The sequence below is a fragment of the Gossypium hirsutum genome, chromosome D06 (genome assembly GCF_007990345.1).
Source record: "Gossypium hirsutum isolate 1008001.06 chromosome D06, Gossypium_hirsutum_v2.1, whole genome shotgun sequence".
NCBI classification, from domain to species: Eukaryota; Viridiplantae; Streptophyta; class Magnoliopsida; order Malvales; family Malvaceae; genus Gossypium; species Gossypium hirsutum.
In genome coordinates, this window is record NC_053442.1 from 7,257,491 (window position 1) to 7,283,174 (window position 25,684).

At 31.0% G+C, this 25,684-nt stretch overlaps 2 protein-coding genes across 2 annotated transcripts; both read right to left on the reverse strand.

Moving 5' to 3' along the window:
• Positions 1 to 6,135: 6,135 nt before the first annotated feature.
• Positions 6,136 to 8,815, reverse strand: LOC107901371 (transmembrane 9 superfamily member 11). The gene has a single exon (XM_016827338.2). The coding sequence runs from the start codon at positions 8,415 to 8,417 to the stop codon at positions 6,453 to 6,455; it is 1,965 nt and encodes a 654-aa protein (XP_016682827.1). The 5' UTR covers positions 8,418 to 8,815; the 3' UTR covers positions 6,136 to 6,452.
• Positions 8,816 to 12,308: 3,493 nt separating this feature from the next.
• Positions 12,309 to 18,737, reverse strand: LOC107901370 (uncharacterized). The gene is made up of 8 exons (XM_016827337.2): positions 18,196 to 18,737; positions 17,908 to 18,041; positions 16,120 to 17,092; positions 14,944 to 15,035; positions 14,160 to 14,234; positions 13,543 to 13,604; positions 13,405 to 13,474; positions 12,309 to 13,206 (listed from the first exon to the last, which is right to left on the reverse strand). The coding sequence occupies exons 1-8, from the start codon at positions 18,389 to 18,391 to the stop codon at positions 12,475 to 12,477; spliced, it is 2,334 nt and encodes a 777-aa protein (XP_016682826.2). The 5' UTR covers positions 18,392 to 18,737; the 3' UTR covers positions 12,309 to 12,474.
• Between the last annotated feature and the right edge of the window lie 6,947 nt (positions 18,738 to 25,684).

A 25,684-nucleotide genomic window follows, 5' to 3' on the forward strand; every position in this document is an offset into this window, starting at 1 on the left:
ATACTAACAAAGTTTTTTTTATATATTATTGTAAAAACATTTATATTATTTAATAATTTATATAAAATCTTAAAAAATGATTTACTAGAAAAATACAATATTAAAGTTTAAAACTTAAACTTGATAATCTCGCTTTATTTAGTAGGGTGGAAACAAAATTGAAAAAATAAAAAAAATTGAAGGATGAAAAAAAAATATAGAAATTATATTTTTTTTCATAAGTGTGCTTGTTAGAAAAGAAAAAAATTAAAAAAAAAGTAATTTATTTTCATCAATTGCTTGATAGATTTAAAAAATGAGAAGAAAGAAAATGAAATTTTTAAAAATTATATAATTTTAAGTTAATATACGAAGACTCTTTCAATTTTTTCTTTTATCATTTTAATATGGAAGGATTGATTTTTATAGATTAAGATGGAAAATGATCATCTCTCTTATTTCCTTTCTCTTACACTCAAATTTTATTTTTCCTCTTCCAACCTTCTACTTTTTCACTCAACCAAATACACCCTAAGACTTTATTTAGTAGGGTGGAAAGAAAAATGAAAAAATAAAGGGAAAGAAAAGTGAAAAAAAATATAGCTTTCCTTTCCATAGGTGTGTTGGGTAGGAAGATAGAAAATTTGAAAGAAAAATAATCTCTTTTCCATCCCTTATATTATAGAGTTAAAAAATGAAATGAAAAAAAAAAATATTTGAAAAATGTATAATTTTGAACTAATATACCTTTTATCTTCTATTTCTTCTACTCTTATCATTTTAATTTGGAAAAATTGGTTTTTATGTTTGAGAATGAAAAATAATAATTTCTCTTATTTTCTTTCCTCTCGCTTTTCTTTATTATTAACTACACTCAAAATTTATTTTCTTTCCGTTTTTCCACTCACTCCTTTTATCCCTTCATTTTTTCATCCAACCAAACACGCTTAAAAGTTTGTTTATTTATTTTTTTTAAAAAAACCTCTACCCAAGTAGTAGAAATGATATAATATAGTTATTTATAATAAAATTTCCTTCATATTAATATGTGGTCTTTTAATATTTTTTTCTTGGTGAGACTTGTTTCTTTTTCACAAGCTGCCATTTCGTGGTTTTCGTATTTGAATATAAAATAAGTATGTTTAAAATTTATTTTTCATGATAATTTTTTTAAAGGGTACTATGAGTGACAAGTTGTTTTATAGATAATGCAGTTTTATAAATTAATAAAATAAATGTATTTATAGACCGAGTCGTAGCATGGTTCTAGAATTTTTCTTGGCTCAAGCCTAAGTTCAACTTATCCAAAATGACCTATTTTATTATTTAAAAAATAATAAGTTTTTTTTATATTTAAACGAAAAAATTGAAAATGTAAAATTTAAAACCAACCTAAAACGGATTGAACCAATTGAGTAGAGACTGCTCAACTTCTTTCAAGGAAGGTGCTCAACAGATCTCTACTTAAAAAAATCATCAATACCACAAGAAAAATCTTCCAACAATAATAAATACGCTCATTTTTCTCGGTTTAGCCATAAAGTCAACAACTCTACTGCCACCTCGATTCATATGGATAAATTTAACATCCTAATTCCTACCACACATTTCCCAGATAGTCCTTACCAAAGCCATTACATTAATTTCGGAATTTTCCTTGTAAATTGTCACATTCTACCACAATCTTACGAGCCCCCCTTCCTCAAAGCAGATCATCTAATATGCCCGATAATTCTGCACTGATCATTGAGCACGCTCCTACATTCTTAGAAAAACTAGTGATCCAATTCCTTTTTGTCATTGTGAACCAATCCACCAACCAAAGTAGTACAATTGTTGATATCCCTTGCGCCATCAATATTTATCTTTAACTATCCTAGTCCGAGTGGTATCCACTCCACTACATCACTCTTATTTGAAAGCTTATTCATATACAATGTCGTAGCTTGCTTAATATATTTAGTCTATGTTAAACACTATTTTAACAGTGGATTCCTAATTACAGCGACCACATTAAACACCAAGTCATTCCTCACTTTTCGCAATTGCTAGCATAAAATCCCAAGTGATAGCCAATTTACAGTTTGCAGAATAAGATTAAAATTATTCCTCGAATTTGCAAACAATTAGTCCTTTAGACTAAGATTGAAGAAACGAACAAGGGCTTATTGAAGAATCAATGCAAGCCAAACCTCTCTCGCTATATCAAAATCTCTTATTACGTGAACAGTATTTTTACACAGACATTGGCATCTGACATACAATGAGTCATCAAACATTCCTCGACAGTATTAGTCGATTATGAGCATGCACCTAGAGAAAACTCTTTACCCATTGCAATGCATCTATCTTCCATATTAAAATTCAAAGCCAATTTCCTATATCACCTTCCATATCCTTAACTTTAATATTTGGGATAATCAAATGGGGTGCTCGACAATGGTGTAAAAAAGGGCCAATATCTCAAATCCATGTCTTCCTAAAAGCAAACTTCCTCACCATCTCCAATTGACCAATACACATTCTCCTTTAAAGTGGCCCAAAATTTCGAAATTGATCTCCAAACAACAGAGAAATTAGGCTAGTAAATGTTATTCGAAATTCCATCACCAATCTTATCTTTATTGGTGAGAATTTGATAGCCAAGTCTCATCATAAAAAATGTATTAGGGTCTTTCAATTCCACAAGCTAAGTCTTCCATTGATGGTCTGTTAGAAACAATCACTCCAACTCAATAAAGAAGATTTTCTTATATTATTGTTTGATTCTCATACAAAACTACGAACTCATTCACTCTATTTCTTAGCACATTCCAGTGCAAATGATCGTTGTTGGAAAAATAGGTTATGAACAATAGTTTTTGTTGCACAACAGAATTTTAAATTTTTCATAAAATTAAACTTGGTTGTGACATCTATAGTAATAAAATTCATTAAATTTAGTACATGTAATTTTGATTTAGGGAGATCTTTCAAATCTTGAATCTAGTTTCTAAATCATTTTTGGCTTTCAACCGTTATTCTAAAACCCTTGCATACTCAAAGAATCGAACACAAGATAAAAATCGAGACTTTCTAGTCAGAAAATTTAACTTTCTATAAGAAAATCCAAAACCAAAAAAATTCAATCTCACAAATTTGAATTATAATACAAGGATTATGCAATTTTAACATCACAAATTTATACTACAAGTACTCATGAAAAAATATTTTTTTTTAGTTCAAAGAAATAATCCAAATAAATTTTTACTAAAATTTGCAAAGTATCCTAATATATTTTCCTTATAATTTTCGGCATCCCATTTTCGTTATATATAGAAAACAAAAATCACAAGAATCCTACTAGAATAAAGAGAGGAGAAAATAATATTTTAATAGAAAATTAGAGTTCTACTAAAACTCCAACAGGGATGGGCAGTAAGCATAGGGAGACCCTTCCTATGTGTGTCATCCACTTGTCCATAATTTGGCTTTCTAGCTATTTCGTATATAGGGTACAATTGTATTTACAGTTCAATTTTAAATTAAAACAAGTTCATATAATTATCCAACCCAATAACTAATTTTTTATTCTCAAAATATTAATTCATTGGTTAGTTAAAATTTAATTAATCTAATTAAATTATTTTTTAAACTCAATTCCAATCTCATAAAAGTAATCACGACTTTATCGTATTATAATAATGAGTAAATAAATTAAATTGTTTTGTTTAATAAAACTGCAATACTATTTAATTTAACTTTTTACTTTTGACCCAATTATTTTATTACATTTAATTAAATTAATTTTTAAGTCATCTCTTGTTGCTTCGAGAAAATGCATTTACTGTGGACAATAATTTATGCAATTTAGTTTTTATACATCGTTTTCATTCATTCAGAGTTGTATTGAGCTAGCAGAGGGACCAATCAGACTTATATAATTAGGGCTTAAATAGTTTGTAATTAAACTCCAACTTTTCATTTATTAATCACAAATTATTTCGTCATTGAATTAACCCATTATATACAAAAGCAACCTAAATTTATGTTTTTTTTCAATAACATTGTCATCTCTTTGTTTCCCTCATAGTGTATCATTGATCCCTTCGAGTTAAATTTTGTTCATTCAATATGATTCTATTTTATGTCATTGTCATTATTGCATCTTCCACAATGAAAAGGATTATTGTTAACAAATAGAAATGATTATCATTTGTCCCAGATGAAAAACCCATGACCGTGTTCCTTTTTCATAATTCATATGATGCCAGTAAGAGAATATCATTTACTCTTTAATTGAGCTATGAACTCTACTATTGTAAATGAAGTCATGCTATATATAAGTCATACACCCAATTTACCAACTTTAAGCTTCGATACCAAAGGAACACAAACTTTCAATATATCAAAGTACGTGAGTTAGGTATACCTAGTCAGTCACTTACTCAAGATTGAGGTAAGTTACACTATGAACTTCACAAGTAATAAATTCATAAACGGATTCAGAATCTCTCCACAATTCGACTTAGAAACAACATAATAACTCTCATGAATCAATTGTTCATCTTGATTCTATAAACTATGAACAATTTAGATGACTTACTAATATAAGTTATCTTGTCACATCATAATCTTAATATATGATGCAACCTAATATTAATTAAACTTTTAAATAATTAATCAGCAAATGTTTGGTTTGCTTTTTATGAAAAAAAATTTTATTGAAAACAATCTTACAAAAAAATATAATAAATTAATTATAAAATTTTAAATTTTTTAGTCAATTCAAAAACTACAAATAAAGTAACCAAATTATTACATTAAAGGCATAAAATCCAATGATTGTATAAATCAATTAAGGATTGCCATAATAACTTCTTTGGTAAAAGTGATATGTCCCCAAGTTTGATGTCTCATCCATTTGATTTATTACGCACTTCATCACTCAAGAATTGATATTGATGACCCTTTCATGGAATAGGGGAACACCTAAATGACTTTTTGAAAACCCAACATCTAAGAGGTCTCAACCTCATAACATCTTAGGCATTCATAGAGAATAGGATATCTATGCCCAAAAGTACACGCATGATTGTTCCAAAATATTCCTAGCACTCCTTGCTTGGATTAGGTCAGCTTTACAAAATAAAACAAGATCACAAGTGAAAAGCAAAGGTCCTTCACGAGATAACCTGATTGATTTCCAAATCCCCTATCAACAACCAAACCGATACTATATCTCCAACGTTCCTTACCTTGAACCATCATGCTTCCATTTCACTTTACTTGCATTGACGAGGTAATAACATATTATTGATTAGAGATAGTAATGGAACGAGACGTAGATGTTATTACCACTTTACAATTAGCACGCTTTGTTCCACCACCCGTCCCGTTTTATTATAGATGTATTATTTTGAAAACTGTCATCACCTTCATGGATGTTGGATACATCCACCTTCGTTTCAATCTAATTTTTACTACTTATTTTTAATGTTTTTAAAGTCAAGTAAATATTCCAACATAATTCTTCAAAAATAATATATTTAAGCATAAAATATATGAATTTTTCTATAATATATTATTAAAATTTACCCTTTTAATGGTTATATATACAATGATAAAATGATAATTTTATATAGTGAACAGAACAAGTAAATCGATTTAAAATACATTAAGCGATTCGAATTTTGTTATATATTCATAATCAACTCACACCCTCGGTAGAATAGAATATCTTTGGGCACAACCTATTTTATATATTAATATATTATAAAAAGTTTCTTAAAAGTATTTTTAATTTTCTTTTTATATTCTTAAACTTCTTATTTTAATTTTTATAAGTTTTTATTTTTTTTAACTTTTCTTGAAATGATTTGATATAAACATAAACGTCAATGTTTACAAGGTTTTTATGCCACGGAAAAGAATTCAAGGGATGTAATGCTTGAAGTGATTTAAGTAAATCATTCTAACAAGAAAGAAAAAGAGAATAAAGGTACTAAGATGAGAATACAAGAATGATTTAAGTAGCAATTTGTCATTTAAACTTTTAATTTAATAATAATTAAAAATTAATGAAGATAAAAAATAAATAAATAAATAAAATACTAATTAATCTTCATTTAAATTTACTTAATAAATAAATATAAAGATTTTGGATACTTTTTCAAATGAAAAAGTGATTAACTGATATTCATTGCATTTCATCATGGCTGAAAAAACGTAGTATAATTACCGGAACAAAGTATACCAACACAACCCAAATCAGCCTCCAAGGGATCAGAATGCAAATCTCATAAAAGAATAAAGCAAAACTTGGGAAAACTTATTGTTATTACATCCACTAAAGTAAAGCTCAAGATAACAAAATACTTGTAAAGAGAAGACTGACTAATATAAGGGTTGAATTCTTTTCTCAAGATCCTCTTCATTGTCCACCTACCTCTTCAGTGTGCCATTTTTTGTGTGCATACCTGGAGAAACCATCTTCAATCCAGCTTTACCGAAGAGAATAAATAATGCACAAACCAGAAAGAAGAAAGGAATCCAACCGTGCCAGTTGCGAACATGATTGTGAGAACCATGAAGAGAGAATACCCCAAGTACAGAGTAGCCGAGACAGGTCCACTCAAGCTCTTAAGATCAAATATGAGATAGTTTATGGAGTACAGGAAGATGTAGATGGCAACTGAGCCGGATGCAAAGAACGATTTCCACCACCATTTCCAGTCCTCCACACACAGATGCATGTAAGTTAACACCAAAGATACTTCAGCGCAAACCACAACAAGTAAGACCAGAACAATGAACAGAAACCCAAAGACATAGTACACTCGTCCCATCCAAATGCTAGACATGATGAAGAAAAGCTCGATGAAAAGGGTACCAAAAGGTAGAGTCCCAGCACCAAGAACTAACAACCAGGATGGGTACTTTTGAGCTGGAATTTCCCGAGGGATTTGGTTGGTTCGAACAGGATATTCGATATGAGGTGCCTTAGCCCCAAAGTATCCACCAACTAGGGTGAGTGGAACCGAGATACAGAACCAAAGTAAAAGTAGAATAACAAAGAGAGAAAATGGAATAGCTCCAGTGCTGCGACTTCCCCACAACAGGAAATTCAAAATGGTTAGAATGAAAAAGGCAATACCGGGGAAGAAACAAGCAGCTTTCCAAGCAACGGAAACCCATCCTTTGTGATCTCCGAAGCCAATTGTTCTCCAAAGACGAACTGCAACGTAGCCAGCTGCAATACCAAGAATCATGTAGGAAAATAGCATACCTGTAATGAGAGTTCCACGGGACGCTGGTGACATAAATCCAAGAGCCGCAAACAATATTGTCACAATTGCCATCCCAAGGATTTGAACTCCATCCCCAACCATAATACACAAAAGGGCAGGATTGGATGGGGCACGGAAAACATCCCCAACAACTAGCTTCCACCCAGACAGCTCCTCGTTCACCATTGCTTGCGCCTCCTTATCAAGCTCCTCATACCGAGTCAGATCCCGCCTGACAGTCCTTAAGAAGATCACAAGGACTATACCGGCGAGGAAAGTGATCACCATAAGAGAATTCAAGATTGAGAACCAATGGACTTTAGCTCCCTCCATCTTCAAATAAGCATCCCAACGAGATGGCCACTTGATATCGCTCTCCTCGAAAGTAACTTCATAGGTGAAGACAATTGGCTCACCTTCCTTGATGGGCATTGACACAGTAGTCGGTTCACATTTAATCGGAGATGGGTATTTTTCATACATTTTCAAGTTCTTAACCAAGTCACCATTATGCACGACACTGCAAGGAACCACCTCAAACCCGACAACCATATAACCAGGAACATCCGATCCCTTATTGCCGACACTAGGGACACCCTCAACAGCATCCCCAGTCCCCATAACACGGGCTACATTTGTCTCTTCATACTTATGAACAAGTACCTTAAATTTCAAATGATTAAACACATAATACCCATCCTTAATCTTAACACCAATCGGATACCCAGTCCACCTCAACATAAAACCCTCTTTCCTAGTATACCTTATAGCAGGCAGATTATCGAGAATCAAGTTAACTTGATACATCTCGTCAATCCTCTTCGTCAACAACTTAAAATCATCAGACGAGAGCTTATTGGTTTGACACAAGAAGATCTCCGTTTCATTAGTGTGCATCTTAAACCTATATGGTGAGTTCTCAATCCGATCTCCCATGAGAAGCTCACCAAGATTCTCAGCACTATCCTTAACACCCTCTACAGGCTTACAAAAGGGCAAACTGTAATAGCTAAAGGGCATTTCAGTATCAATGGAAGTCAAGGAATTCACTTTGACAGACAAATAATTCCCTACCACATGTTTCAGAGGGTAGCTACCAGGCAAATAAAACCCGTACCCAGATTGAAATATCAAGCAAATTGTTAATACCCAGATCCCAAAATTACCCATCACTCCAAATTTTGTCAGATCTGGGAAAACCCAGAACGAGAAATGTGTTTTTTAGCAAAGATACAGGTAAATTCCGATGTGGGTTTTGAGCAAACAATGGGAACAGCACAAAATCTAGCAGTGCATGTAACAATGGAAGGAGAAATAGAATTACCTGCTCCTGCTGAGAGAGCAAAATGAAGAGCCTCTATGAAGAGACTTAAAGTCTGAACATAGAGAGATCTTCAAAATGTTCCTTCTTGGTTTCCAAGGAAAATGCACTTTTGAGAGGACGAGAGTAGCAATGGAAGGCACGATGGCGGGTCTTATATGATTGGGTTTCTTTTTTTCTTTTTTTTTTTTCCTTTTTTTGCTCTGAAAAAAACTCTACTACCGACACCATGTTTTGAGTTTTCTTTTTCTCTCTTTTTTCCTCTTGAAGCTTTCTTGAATTACACGTTTTTGACTCTATTAGCTTTTTTGGTGAATATACTAGACAGGTCCTTCTATTATAAGGACTAAATCATATTAGTCCCTCCACTATTATATCGATCAAATAAAGCCATTTCAACCGAGTTACTATTTAATGTTTAAAAAATATCATTTCTTATTTAAAGGATTTATATTTTAAAAGCTTTTTATGATTCATAGATTAAATATTTTATTTAGAGTTCAATTGTAAATGAAAAAATAAATTTTCATGTTATCTTTTAAATAATAAATGTTAATTTTTTTATTTGATCTTTTCATTTTTTTAATAGTAAAGGGACTAATTTAATCTAGTCCCTATAATAGAGTGACTTTATAGCTACTTTCACCAATTTTTTTGTTCTAGTTTTTATCTATAAAAGATCGTTCAATTTCTTTTTCAAGCTTTTTGCCAATGAAATACGATTTATAATTAGATTATTTGATAAATGATAACAAAATCTTAAATGAAATAAAGTAAAATAAAAAAAATATTCTTTATTAAGTGATAAATAGGTGTTATCTACTTATCATGTTTCACACTTTCTGTAGGAAAAAAGTTCTATATAATAAATTTCATTACGGGTTATCAGAAGTATTCAAAAAATTAAGTTCTTAAAATTATTATATATATTTTTCTAACACTTTATCAAAACTATTATTTTTATTTCCTGTGTATAGTAGATAGTAGTTCGCTTTAAATTTAGTAGATTATTAGATTATTATGCATATTTTTAAAAATAATTCTTAAGAATATTGAAAAGTTGGTCCTTTTAGTTTAATTTATTAAAATTTAATCCTCATATATTATGAAAATTAATAAGTTAATCCAGTTGTTAGTAAACATAAATTTGAATAGTTGATTTTTTTTTACTTATTCACTCCATATATTATAAAATATAAGGATTGAATTTTGACAAATTAAAATAAATGGATGAAATTGGTAATTAAACCCTTTACTAACTTATATTCTTTGTTCTTTCTAAAAGAAGATCCTACTATGAAATCATTATAAATAATATAGTAAAATATTAATTTACTTGATTAATTATGATAACTACTCTTCGTATAAAGCATTAAATATACTTTTTTATACTTCAGGTCTAGTTTTTCAAGCCTCATGGCTGTCCTTCCCAACAATTTCGTCTTTAAAATTTAAACTTAAATCTTCCCATTAAAAGTACAATGTTTCTTACCATTACATCGGCCACTTGTTAGTAACATCGAATACATTTATTAATTACTAGTTCGAAAGCAATATAAAAACAATATAACTACCTTTAAAGAATAAATTTTAGTTACAATATAGGTTAAAATATGTCATAAATCCTTATACTTTTCATAAATTTAGAATTTAATCCTTATACTTTTATTTTGAGGAATTTAATCCCTCTACTTTTCAAATTTAAATATCCGGGTTTAGCTTGTTAATTTTTTAAAGTGAAATCTTGAAATAAATGAAATACTTGTCGGAATGATATAACTAAAAAAATGGCATTGTAATGAATATGAATTCAACAAAATAATTTTAACAATATTAACAAATTGGCCTATATTTTGAAATCTGAATAGTAAAGAGACTCAATTTCTAGAAATAAACGTACAAAACTTAAAATTCAAATTCATAAAGAGTATAGGAACTTATAACATATTTTAACCTACAATATAATGTGTAAATCTTAATTTGATACAATTATATGCATTTTAACCTATAATATAACACGTGAATATTAATTTAATGCAATTAAACATTTAACATTAAGTTTATGTTATATGCATGACATTTTGATTTTTTTAAAACTTTGTTTAGATTTATTGTTTATATTTAAAAAAAAACAAATAAATTAGGGGTTGGTTTTTATTGCTTTTGAAAAATATTATAAAAAATTATTTTCATATATTTGCTTCAAATTTAAGTGTCCAATATTATAGTCAAAAAGTATTTCTAAGATATAAAAAGTAAATTTTTTAAGTAATAAATTTAAATAAAATTTTTAATTATATAAACAATAAAAAATATTGTCATATGAATTAGATAATATTTTTAATTATTCTATTTTTATTGTCTCTAGACTCATATCTTAATTGACAAATTAAAATTTAAAATGTAAAGTAAAAATCTAAATATTAACATGCCAATATGTTGCTGTAAAACACTTAATATTTATAACTACAATTATAAATTAAATGCCCATAAATATTCAAAAATCATGTTTTTCGTGTGTCTACCACTATTGTCGAGTGTTCGATTATTCTAAAGAACTTTAATATGAAACAGAAAGAGCATATGTACCATGATAAATAGATGAATAAAGCTTACACTATACATTAAATAGGAAAGCAAATCGAATGAACATGCTACTAGAGATATTAGCAAAGTACTAAAAATTGATTTGTTTAAAAAAATTTAAAATTTAATATGAAAATTTATTCAATTATTACTAAATAAGATTTATAAAAATTGACTGTACTTTTAGCTATATACAATTTTTATACCAAATTTTTAACATTCTAAGTGTAATTAACGAGGATATACTTTATTATAGGATACAACAAATTTTTAATAACTTTTTTTGTACAATCTTTTACAATTTTTAATGATTTTTATACATTCTTTTATAAATTTTAACAAAATTTCATAATTTTGATATGTTTTATAGCTTCTATTATTTTTACAATTGTTTTGAAATTTCTAACATTTTTAAAAATTTAAAAAATATTTCTTTAATTTGTGTATTTCTGTATATATTTTTACCTATTTTTTAAATATAGTATGCCACAGTCTAATTAACTAAAAGGATAGCCAGAAATAGTGTTGGAATGACTCTCAACAAGTTAACTAGGGTTAATATAGCTTAAATCTAGCTCTCTACCCACCACCTAATGAGCAAAGAAAACTCAAATTTTAACCATCATTTTTTAACATTAATGGCCTTGTTTTGGTCAAACCAAGATGGCAATATCATTTAGCACCAAAAAGAAGGTAATGTGATTCAATCATATGGCATTTTTTATTGTTAAAGGTGAGCTGTTAAGCCTGTCTTCTACACCATTTGCTTAGCTACATAAAAAAATTATATTCTGATTGGATGCATAAAGAATGAAAGGTATATCATACAGGCCATGATGCACACATCTTACCAATTCCAATAATAAAATTAACAATTTAAAAGAACGAAAATTATATGAATGAAACAGCAACACCGATTTTCACATTTTCCGTCACATGGAAAAGCACTCAGAAATAGAGTGGTTTAAAGCTCCCACATCTCACAAACCATGCCTCAAGTAAGCCTTGAAGGGCTTCCCAATGCACATAGCAAGTCATTTCATGTTTTTGCCACCATGTCTCCATCCTAGAAAGTTAACAACAAATCATGGGGTTTTCCCTCCATGAACAATACCAGAAAGCTTCCAATGGGAAATCTATGATAAACCAGGAAGGATCCAAATGGCTGAAGCTTTTATTACTTCTAAACGTACCTTAAAAGTTAGTGAGGTGAATGTTACGATTTGCTAAATAAAAAATAACTACAAATGCATTGAACTAACCTGAGAAACAGTTCTATTTGAAGGTTGCCTTTTGTATATTCATTTTTATGCATGGCATCTAGTGATTAGCACCTAATCCTCGTGATTTTGGGAGCCTAGAAGCGACCAAAGGATTAACAATGCCTTGTGAATCCTTGCCTAACCCCATACCTTCAACAAAACCCATCTTAGCCATCATTTTGGATCCGAAACCTTTGGTATGCTTTTCAAAGGCTCCAAAAGATTTATGCTGATCCTTCGATGAGTCACCAAAACGTTTGCTATGATTTTCGGAAGCTCCGCCAGATTTATGTACCCTATCTGAGTCACTGCTTGTGCTGGTGAAATTCACACCCAACCCAAGGGATTTAGGCCGCTGTACGACTTCAATAGGCTGTGCCATACCTTGACCATCTTTTCCTAACCCTCCACCTTCAACAAATCCCATTTTAGCCATCATTTTGGATCCAAAACCCTTTGTATGTACCTCGAATGCACCAAACTGTGCTGATCTGATGATACCCTTATGTTCGTAACTTTCTGATGTACCCTCAGGATCGGTAGTTCTGATCTCATCAGTTTCAGATACCATGACGCCACTCGATATAAATGAGACAGGTTGACTTACATAGGAAACCTTTTTCCCACTTCGTCTTTTCTCACCTGATTCACCAATGTTGCTAGAACCGACTTTCTTTAAGCCACTCCCTTTAGCAACCTTCTGTGCTCTTGCTCTGCCTGAATCCAATGCCTTTATATTAAACCCTTCATTAACAGGGAAGTCTGCATCCTCGTCACCAGTTCCAATTAGCTGCAATCCAGAAAATAAAGGGTTATAGGTCTGCTAATTTTCACTAATAGACTACCCAATTACAAGCTCAAACTCTAGAGAGAGCTAACATAGCAAAAGATATATTATTACATACACATAATACTAATAAAATATTATTGCAAAATCCACTGCTTGCAGTGCATAACCTTCAACATTTAGTTAAAAGGAGCTTGGTACCTTTTCCAGGCGAAGTTTGTCACTGGAAGATGGCATGGAAGTATATTGTGTCCGTGTTACTGTCACAAACCTGTAAGGAGAAATGGCATCAGGTTTGAACATCAGATTCCATTCATGCAGTAGTAAAAGACTAATTACCTTTTCTTTCCAAAACCCTGGCATCCGCTAGACAAACGGTAAATTGCAGCTAATCTTCTTACCTACAGTGACCTAAAGTACATCAAATATACTCCAATAGCAGCAAAATAGTCAGCAGCTAGTTAAAAAAGTAAATAAAAGCCTTTCTTTGATGTTGAGTTTTCTCAGAGCTCCACATTGAATTTCAAAGCAGGACTCTTTAATACTTGTTTCAAAATTATCAGGCCTGTTTGCCTTTAAATGCACAAGTTCAATGGCTAATTTACATTTTCAACTCACAAGTTATCCTCTCTGACACTACTGAAAATATTTTCCATGCTCAGCCTTCTGATTGAAGAAACTAACTTTCCAAACTATTTGCTAAAATAAGTTGGAGGATAATCCACTCTTCACTTCATACTAACATTCTTCTCCCAGTCATAACCTTAGTTTAAGACCAAGTAAACCTTGTCCCTTAACTTAAAATATTATAATGATAACTGCACATTGTTATATATTGGTAGAAAATGATTCATGCCCATAAGATAGGATTAAAAAATCACACAGAAAAAAGAGGAGCGGGGATGTATAAAGAAAAATCAATTCCGAACCGCGAAAGGTTAGCCATGGGGCCATACCTGTGAACAATCCCGAGGATGCATTGGCTGAAAAGCAAACATATCGACCTGATCCAAAACAATCTGCTCTAATTTCTACAATTCATCAAAACATGGAGCAGTTAATGTCTTGAATCATTCATGGTAACTTAAAATGCATTTAAGAATAACTTAATATCCATTTATTAATTACTTCAATGGTTTCCTCAAAGTGTCCAACCAAACACGCACCAAAAAAAGGAGCAGGAGGAGGAGAAGAAGAAGAAAGATGTCATCTCTTTTAGTTTTGTATTTACAGGGAAAGTTTCTACCTCTTGTCATTTGAACTATTAAAAGAAAAGAAAAAGAAAAAATATTATATTTGTTAACCTAAAAGGAACTAGGAACAAAGTCGAACCAGTACTCTATTACTTCTAATTGCTCCTTTATCAACTTGTGTTCATTGTCTTGTATGAAGAGAAAAAGGGATCACTTAAGTAGCCCCCATCTCTGATTATTTCTTCACATGTACAACTTTTTCTGAATCCATTTCAAATATTTTATGACCTAATCAAAATCTTTAAAAGGGAGCATAAGTTGGGAAAATGCAATTCACTTATCCTAACTAAACTTTCTCAAAAGGAAAATCTCAATTATAAATTACAATTTAAGAACCTCAAGGGTGGAGGAAGAAGAAACAAGAAAAATAACACTATGGCAAAAACCTAAAACTTATGACTTGTTACAAATAGAACATGATAAGTAGGCTTGAGAATGTGCAGCAAATAAAGCATGATGAGTAGTCTTAAAATGTTTTTCATTTTACCGAATTAATTTTCTCAAGATCAACACCCCGACGAAGCATTCTTTCACGGCGCTTCACAGCAATCATTTCCTTGCGATGTTTCTTCTTTTCAACTGAAAAGCACGCTTGTAATAAGAAAATATAACGTGGTCTGCGTTCAGGTCTACTAATGTACCATAAAGACCATAATTACAAAATAAGGCTATTTTTAAATAGGCTTCTGACAAATATATTGACATTTTAATTGCCATAATGCAAAATGAAAATAAGAGAAAATGAAGACATCAACATATACCAAATTATTCTATCAATATATAGACACACCAAATTAAATGTCATCACATTGGGAATTTCCAAAAGTTGGGCCACCAAGAATAAGAAAAAAATATAGCAGATCGAACTACTAATATAAGTTGAGAAAGTGTAACAAAGGAAATTGTGACAGTGACCCTGAAATGTAGTACAAATTATTTCATCATTTACTTTGCTTTGTTTTTGTTACAAATGAAGGTGAAGTACAGAAAGGAAATGACCCTATCTCTTCCCATAAGACCGAGCCTCATATTCTCAAGGTCTGAACCTGAGACCTTCGAGTTGAAAATGCAAAGACCGAATTGTTAGGGTTTGAATTGATTTTTATTTCATTTAGAACAGAAGTAATAGTTTAACTGGTTATGATTTTCTTCAGAACATCATAGGCATATATCTACAAACAGGGAAGTGACTGAATATGAGATAGCGACTGACAGAATTGAACCAGCTTAACTGTTCATGTCACAATAAGAATCCCAGCACATCTTAGAAACCATATATCATCATATTCAAATTTCATAAAATAACTAAAGCTTTTTTGAGCTCATTAAAAAATTGAGGGTTTGTCAAGACTTGAATGTAAATGAGAAAACAAATAAATAATAAATATGAAAAAGATGGAACACTCTCTCTTTCGCAGACCTAAGCTAGTTGAGGAGCAACGAATATAATTTGTCCAAGCAGTACATAAAAAAAGAAAAAGGAAAAAGTTATCTTTATACTTCTAATTTCCTTATTTGCCTTTCATTGAAGGTCTATAAAATTCCAACCACATCCAAGTTTTGAAGCACAATCCGAAAAGAATCAACTAAAGAAAATGGTTTTAAAGTCAGGCAGAAGAGTTAAAGCATACAGATTGAGGTAACCATAAAAAACAATTATTACCAGGAAATTTGCGGGAATTCTTGCTCTTTTGTTCCTGTAAAGGCCAAGACCGAGGCAACTTGGCAACATGTTTCTTTTTAGCAGACATAGTTCTTGGATCCTTTACTAGCATAAGATCATCCAAGGCTGGTGACAAAGCATCCTTAGCACCTCCAGAGTATTTATTTCTAGACTGATTCTTCTGCATGCCATATTCCCTAGATGCATCTTGGAGAGCAATCCCACCCAGCTTCTCTAATGTCCCATCAAAAGAAGTATTAGAAGAACTATCATCATCGGAATCATTCAAAGCCTGACCTACCAACCACTTGGTATCCAAAACACTATCCTCACCACCAATTCCTTCTAAGTAATCTTCTGCAACCTCTTCATCAATATCTGAATCATCATCTGAAGAAACTACAGAGTCATCACTCTCATATACTCCATCTTGCTCCTCTTGATCAGTTGTTCCAGAGCTTTCATCACCTAGTGAGTTTCCATCATTGTCCTCATCAGTTTCTGCATCAGACATATCTTGAGTATACAATTTCACACCTCCAATTGACAAAAACCCTGCATTTTTCTTTTGGGATAATTCATTAAAAATCAACTCTTCAGCCACGCCGGCATCAACCTTGCTACTACTATTATTATTATTATTATTATTATTATTATGACCAGCATCAGCTTCTGTCTCAGAGGATGATAAATTAGAACACGCTCCTTCTTGTTCTTCCATTTTCTTTGAGCATGACTCGATTCCACTGGGGGTTGCCTCGGATTCATCATCAAAACCTAATCCTCTGTGTGATTTATCACCTAGTACAAAATCAGAACCATATCCATAAGTATAATTTACAAGACTGGGCTTCGAAGGTGTGGTTTGGTCCATGTAAGCAACAATCTGGCTCTCCTTTGAAAGCAAAATAATAGGATGCAGCTCATCTTTTTTATTATCTCCCTCATGGGCCAGAATATCTGATTCTGGATCCTGTAAGAAATTCACATTAAAAACAATCATTACAATCTACTCAATATAGATGACTTCATCATTACATTTTGGCTGCTTTTCTACAATAATGTGCTGATGCAAGTTATTCTCAGGAGATAGAAGCCTTAAGGAACAAAATAACTAGGCAAAGTAGGAAATAAGAAGACTTCATCATTACCAAGGGTAGTGCAGAGATAACAATTGTCAAACATCGAGATCATATTCCCTCTCAACTCTCGAGTATAATCACAAATAAAAACTAGAAACCAGAATATGTTCTCCTACATCTTCAGTAAAAAAAAAAAGAAAGAAAAAAGCCAAGGATATCATCTGTAAGTAGGGGCTCATATCAGACTATGTGCTCCTACTTATATCCCAAAATAAAGGCAGAGTTCAGTAACGTTTTCAAAATTGCTTCCTACTAAAAATGCAGCAGGCTATCTTCTACTAATACAAATTACGTCAGTTCAAATAACTAGCAGTGAAAGGGAAAAATTGTTATATCCCATATTTAACTTGTTACAAAACCTCCAAGTTTCTTGAAAACAGTAGAAGCCAGAAATTTAGGCTAAATTTCAACCAGCACAAAAACTAGAATTTGGAAAAAGATGCAGAAAAAGCAATAAATACAATGAATCAACAAAAAACAAACCAATTCAGCACCGAAAAATTAAGTAAAACCAAAATCAGTTTTAAATACAATAGATAGCACATTCTAGTTTGCTTACATTATTACAGAGGGGAAGAACGCTTAAATTCATCAAGACTCGAATTATATAAAAAGCAACCAACTTTTAGTGTTCAAAGGAACTTACTTGAAGATCGAGAGAAGGGTACTCATATCTTATAGCACTACCACCAATATTTGTTGATGGCCCTTTTTTTGAAGTAGAAGCCTTTGCCCTATCAGAACCCAACCCAGAAATTCGATTCCCATTTCTATTCCTTCCTGCAATTCAACAACACCCCATAAGAAAAGCATTTTTCCTTGAAAGAAACTTACTTATTAAGATACAAATCATTTGATGACTCAATTCCCTTCCTCAAAACCCAAAACCAACCCATTTTCTCAGCAATCCAACAAGATAATAAAGAAAGGGGACCTTGGGAATCCAACTGCCAATCGGATAAAAGACCACCCTCAACAAAAAGAGAGTTCCTGATTCGAGTAGACGAAGATTTGGATCTTCCTCGGCCACTCTTCGTTTTATTTTGGCTGCTGCTGTTGCTGTTACTGTTGCTGTTGCTGTTCTTATTCTTGTTGTTATTTGATCTTCTCTTATTTCCACCACCTGCCATGGCTTCCGCTTGTTGCCTTTCCTCAAAAGGAATTGAAGAGGGTCCTTCACCTTCCCTTTGGTTTTATCATTTTCTTTTCTTTCTTTTCTGTTTAGTGTTGAAGGATCAATCTGGAGCGTTGATGGAGCCGGGTCAACCCGATTGGGTAGGTCCATGGGGATGACGTGGACGGACATGATGGAATCTGGGCATTGTTTCGTAATCGTGTTGGGTTTGTGCCTATTGGGGCACCCAAAGGCGCAGCGGCTCGCATGTGAAGCTACACGTGTGACTCGTTGGTGTTGTGTGGGTGAACCGAATATCCTCTTTGGGTTCGGTCTTGTTCTTTTTTCCTTTACCTTTCCCAAGGGCAAAGCAAATATTAATTAAAGATGATTAAATAATATCTTCAAAAAGATTGTTAATCCAAAGTTGACTACAAATTGCTTAGTAAAAGCTTTTTAAAGTAATTAGTGTATTATTTTTCAAAAAAAAAAAATCATTAAAAATGCTTGAAATCCAATTTTTTAGGGGTTAATTCCATTTATTTCAACGATACTAATTAATTAGATCCGTCATACAAAAAACAATGAAACTACTGTATTATTATTTAATTATTGTTATTAAAATTTATACTCCTCTTTCACAAGTGTCCCTTATACGATAATAAAAATAGTCTTAGATGGTTTAAAGCAGCAAAAAAAAATCGATAAAATGATCAAGCATCCGTCAAAATGTCCTTAAAATCACTTGCAAATGTAATATTGAAAAAGTGCTACAAAAGTATACAAAAACTTCTAAAAGTGAAGACTTATTAGATAATAGAAACAAAAAAAATAACATATAGAACTTAAGATAATATAAGTTCAAACCGACTTGTGAAATCATTTATTATTTTGATATGCTGTCAAAATAGAAACAAATTAAGAAGGCGATGAAGAGCCACCCACTTTCCAAGAGAAACTGCTAGTTGTAGGTGGAGTTTCAGCGACATCATGCACCATTACATGTCCATCACAACTTTTGAAGATAACAAAGATATTGTAACAACTTGTTTTCAGTGGTACATAAAATGGTGGTTTCGGAACCCTGTTCTCTAATGATCAAGTTCGTAGATATTAATATTTAATAATCATTGGTTTAATATAATGTTATATGAAATTTTAATTTAGAAATTTTGAATTGGTTAGAGAATTGATCATAGTACAGGGATGAAATAGTAAATGTGGTAAAAGTTTACTATTATGGATTTCTATTTGCTAATGATAATACATTGATCGATTAGGGACAGAAATGATAATTTAGTCGTCTTTATAGATAGTGGTCGGACAAGTGTTGATATTAACTATAATAATGTTAATTTTAATTAACAATTAGATTAGATATATATACCGTAAGATTGTGGATAAAGGGAAGAATATTCATTTTTCTTTCTTTCATTCTCTCCATCATCGTCTTTCCTCTTTGTTGAGCTAAGAAAGTTTGACCAAGTTTTGTGCTCTTGCATCGTAAGCTAATTAGAGCTTGTTTTACATGAATTTTGTGTTTTTGAGATTGTTGTCTTTCAATCTAGCTAACAGTGGTGTTCGTTTCAAAAACTGTTAAAGATTTTATGAGATTGCCATTGTTGAATGCTTGAAATTATGGTGTTAAATGATTATATTAGAAGAGGTGGTATGAAAAAGAATCACTTGGTAAAATGAAAATTTGTCAATTTCAAATATCAGGACTAAAGTGTAAATATTTCAAAACCAGATTAAGATTTCTATAAACTTTGTTAAAAAATGCTCTATTGTTTAGTGTTAGGTTTAAGAGAATTTTGAGTGATAGGATTGAACTGACTTATATGCTTCATAAGCTGATGAATGATATTGGTTGATAAAAATTGAATTAAATTATGTTATAAATCAAGATTTGAATCTGTCGAGAGAAGATTACGGGAAAGGAAAAGTTGTTGAGTAGACTTTATCGTGGTGTGTTGTCATTCCACCAGGTAAGTTCATATAATATAAACATTGTTTAACTTTCTTTTCTTTTGTACTTTAATTGTATAATTGAAAATTTTGTATGTCAGATTCGGTTTGTTGAGTATAGAAGGGAGATACTGAATTATGGCACCAATGAATGAGAATGAGTTTATAAAATGAAAGCGTCCCGATGAACTTAGTAAAATACTCATACACATGGTTACATGTTATTTCCTAATGATTTCGAGATCCAGTATTTGTTGCGGACTTGAAGATACACGTGACACAAATTTAGCCTAGACTGGTAATATGTTGTCGTTTTAAAGGTTTAGCTTGGACTGGTAACCTTACATGTATATATAGACCTGTCTAAACTTTCATTGTATTAATAAAAGTTTAGCTCGGACGAGTAACCTGACATCTCTGTACATAATTAGTTCGGACGAGACTTTGATGTGAAGCGTACATGTGTTTTGAGTTCTTTTATGATGTTCATCAAGTAATATAAAACAAGCGAGGTGTGAAATTGGCAAATTAAGGAATGATGAGTAATGGAAGACTTGACTATTAAAAAATTGAAGTCTGCACCGGTGAAAAGTATATGAATGAATCAGATATGAAAAGTGTTAACATATCATGTTGGGTTCTCAATATACTGTATGTGATAAAGTATACACATTTACCTTGTTGACAATTTGTGTTGGTTGATAGGTAAACTATGTTTGCATATTAAATTGACACACAATTATTATGTGAGGTAGGTTAATTATTGAATTTGTATGAGCTTACTAAGTATTCTTAATACTTACACCTAGGTTACTTTTATCTTGTAGATTTTGAACATTCAGAGCGTGTCAATAGGACCAGTGAGAAGTTCACACTATCTACCCAAAGTTGTGGTAGACTCTTGATTTTGTTTAGTTCGGTCTAAGTGGCATGTATATAGACGGTTAGTTATTTTGTAAGCAAATATGTTAAATTTTGAAGGTGATTACTTTGCACTCTTTTGATGTATGTAAATAAAATGAACTCATGTTCTGTTATGTTTAGCATTATAAGTTCCGCTAGACCTATCATAGTGTGGGGTATCCACGGAATAGCTCGCCATTTAGGTTTCCGTAGGAAATTACGAAATTAAATGTTCACTTTACTTTACACAATATTTATGTTTGCTGGATAGTTTGAAGTTTAGCCATCTACAGTTCAATACATAGTTGGACGACCTGCAAGATCAATCTGCCTCATTTTAGCCCACGACATGGTTCGCCATGTAAGTATTAAGCATGTTGTAAGTTATACGAGCTTGGTGCCCCAAAAAAATAAAAATATAATACATAATCAGCCTCATTTTTGTTAACATGTACTTTGCTCTATAAAAATACATAAATATAATTTAAAAATATATATAATTTTCAAAATAAAAAAAATTAAAAGTTCATAAAAAATCCTTTTTTATCTTTATAAGTTTTTTTTTATAATAATTTTACAAAAAAATTGTGATTTTATTGAACAGAAACAACAAATAGATTCAAAATTAAAATTTAAGAAAAGAAATAAAAAAAAAAGATAATTGAAAGTTTCAATATTTCAAATTTTATCCACATGAATCTTTGAATCTCCCACCAAAAAAACCTCCACAATTTTCTTTTACATTTTCAAGAATGATATATATGTTATGAATATCTTATTAAGTGGATGTCCATCATGATCAAGATAAAGTTTTGATGTATTTTAAATTCTATTAGTTATTAGAATTAGATATTTACTTCTTTTATACTTCTTATGCCTATAAATAGAGACTCTGATGAAGCATTGTAAATCATCCCTTTGATCAATAAAGTACATTTTTTATTGTTTTCATATTTTCTTTGTTCTTTATTTTCTCTATCTCTTTTTATTTTAAAACACATTATCAGCACGATGATTCTCTATATTTTTTTAAATCTTTCGAAGTCGTCCCACAAATCAATCTTCAGGATGTTGAAAGATTCAATCTCAGAATGGATACTCGTGATAATAGTCAAGCTGATGACGACGATGTTAAAGATCTTCAGGTATATTTTACTATGTTTTATTTATTATATCATATTTATTATAATTGGAGAATAATCATGACAACATGAATGGATAGAGTCTGATTTAAAATCCACGTATGTTTATAATGGTGATTATGAAATAAAAAAATCAATAGAGGCGTTTAGAAGTCTGTCCTACCAAAATTTTTGCATCCCCGAAGTGAATGTAAGCATAAAGAAAATAAAAGATATACTCATGGACTACTAAAAGTGGGGACATAGTAATAAATAAGAGAACCATAAGAGTTCTCAAGATAACTCTTCAAAGGGTAAAGATAACTTATGTTATCAATGTGATGTGAAATATTATTGGCCATATACGTGGCGTATGCCTAAATATTTTGTTTTTGTTAATATTCTTTGAGGAAGGATATGAAAATGTAGTAATGAATTCTATCATTATAGATAGAAAATATTTATCTTATTTGGTACTGAAACAAACAAATATTATTTCAATATTTAATTGTACAAAATTAGTTGAAAGCTCCAGAAGAGCTAATATATCATTATCTAAAAAATACAAAATTTGTGATGGTTAATGCATTACTTTTAAAAGTTATTTGTAATGGATTTCATATTGAGATTGTGAACGAGGAAAATGTTATATTTCATATGAACAAAAAAAGGGATTGGATTATTAATTTATAATATTTGTGATATTCTTTTGTCATCATCCCTATTAAAGGGTTGAAAGCAAAATATTTAACTATGAAAGATCTATTCATGAGCAATAGAATATGATGATTCTATCTAAAGTTTATTATGGTTGGATGCACCTAAAGTTGCAAGTTTTTTTTTAAAAAACTATGAGTATAACTCTACAATATTCAGAATAAGTTCTCAATTAAAATTACGTGGTAAAATATTACTGATGAGAACTTGTAAGAGAGAAAAATTACGTATGAAAAGTCATTGGTTATGTACTTGTTGTACACCTGGAAAATAATATCCACTCTCAAAGTTTGCTATTAATAGATTTTTTGGCATTTGAAGATTTTGGCATATTCCCTAAAGCGAATACTACATATAATTATTTGGAAATTATATTTATTGACTTGGTGGCATTATAGACTTCACATTGATTTAGATATTTCCAGTAGTAATTGTCACAATAATACTTATATGTGGGTACAAATTAAAAGGAATGATAATAAAATTATCAATTTGTTACAATTTAGTACAATTGAAACACATGTTAAAGTAAACCAGAAGTTTACTAATACAAATGCGTTTACTACTTGGCATGACCAATTAGACCATCCTGGATTAATATGATGTGAAAATTAATTGAGAATTCATTTAGACATTCATTAAAGAACCAGAAGATTCTTTAATTTAAAGAATTCTCATTAGTTGCTTGTTCTCAATGAAAATTGATTCTTAAACACTCACTAGCTGAAGTGAGATATAATGTCTTGCATTTCTGAAATGAATATGGGCCCATTCATCCACCATGTGGATAGTTTTAATATTATATGATTTTGGTAGATGAATGTACAAAATAATCACATGCGTTATCAACTTGAAACCTGTCGTTTGCGAGATTGATTGTTTAAATGATTAATTTCAGATTATGCAATTAAAACAATTTATCTTGTTAATGTTGGTGAATTTACATCCCAAGTTTTCAATGATTATTGCATGTCAATTGGGATAAAAGTTGAACATCCTGTAGCTCATGTTCACACACAAAATGATTTAGCTGAATTGTTTATCAAATGCCTCCAACTAATAGCTAAATCATTACTTATGATAACAAGAATTTCTATTTCAGCATGAGATCGTATTGATTTACATGTTGTACGCATCAAGCCAATAAATTATAAATACTCCCAATTACAATTGATTTTTGGTCAAGAGCCAAATATTTCCCATCTTACAATTTTTGGATATGCAGTATATGTTCCAACTGCTTCACCACAATGAACAAAGATGAGTGATCATAAGAGATTGATAATCTATATTGATATGAGTCTCCTTATAATATTTTTGAGCTATTAATTCGATATTTAGTTATGACATGAGTTGTCAGTTTTCCCAACATTAGGGGGAGAGAATAAAAAGTTGGATTAGTAAAATACTTGAAATGAATTATCAATGTCTAAGATCCTCGTACAAAGCAATGTGAACCAGAAGTTCAACAGATGGTTCATTTTACAAATCAATTGCCAGATTCATTAAATCTCACATACCAGCTGAAAATGCTCAAATATGAATTGATGTCCTAATAGGGCGAACTATGAGTGCAAAAGAAAGTAATCTGTGCCTGAAGCATGGAAGATCGGTCGGTTCTAAATATAAAAATCCTCGTAAAAGTAAAGGAGCAAACATTCAAGATGGTCATATAGTGGAGGCGAGGGTTCCTGAAGAGACCCATGACATAACTAGTTATAAAACTCAAGAAGAGATTCAGGTACCTAAAACTGAAAATGGAAATGATGAAAATAAAGAGATCTCAATAAGTTATGGCAATATGAGAAAAAAATGGAATCGAAAAAAAAAGTAGTTGTCGACAACAATTTTACTTATAATATTGCTATTAAAATAATAAAAGAAAAAGAGGATCTTGAGCCTAAATCTACTAAGGAATGTAAAAATAGAAAAGATTGGCCAAAATGGAAAGATGCAGTTCAAGCAGAACTGAGTTCACTTTCTAAACGTGAAGCTTTTGGACCTGTAGTCCAAACACCTAAAAGTGTAAAAGTCGGTAGGATATAAATGGGTATTTGTGTGAAAACAAAATAAAATTGATGAAGTCGTAAGATATAAAGCTCGCCTTGTAGCACAAGGATTTTCGCCAAAGGCCCAGCATTGATTATGAAGAGACATATTCTCTTGTGGTGGATGTAATCACGTTTAGATATATTATTAGTCTGACAGTACGTGAAAAACTTGACATGCATCTAATGGGTGTTGTTACATCCTATTTATATGGTATACTTGATAGTGAAATTTATATGAAAATCCCTGAAGGATTTAAAATCCCAGAAGGATATAGAGTTTTTTGAGAAAATTGCTCAATCAGATTAAAGAAAAGTTTATATAAATTAAAACAATCTGGAAGCATGTGGTACAATCATCTTAGTGAATACTTGTTGAAATAAGGTTACAAAAATAATCCAATTTGTCCATGTGTCTTTATAAAAAGGTTTGGATAAGATTTTGTGATAATTGTTATTTATGTTGATGATCTAAATATTATTGAAACTCCTGAAGAGCTTCAAAATACAATAAATTGTTTAAAGAAAAAATTTTAAATGAAAGATCTTGAA

What these genes read in the sequence shown, in the direction of transcription:
- LOC107901371 (XM_016827338.2), bottom strand. Translation starts at nt 8,417, where the DNA reads ATGGGTAATTTTGGGATCTGGGTATTAACAATTTGCTTGATATTTCAA.
- LOC107901370 (XM_016827337.2), bottom strand. Translation starts at nt 18,391, where the DNA reads ATGGCAGGTGGTGGAAATAAGAGAAGATCAAATAACAACAAGAATAAG. An exon ending in TTGGCAGTTGGATTCCCAAG is followed by an intron (nt 18,042 to 18,195) that starts GTCCCCTTTCTT and finishes GTTGAATTGCAG; the next exon opens with GAAGGAATAGAAATGGGAAT. An exon ending in CAGGGTTTTGGAAAGAAAAG is followed by an intron (nt 13,475 to 13,542) that starts GTAATTAGTCTT and finishes TTCTCCTTACAG; the next exon opens with GTTTGTGACAGTAACACGGA.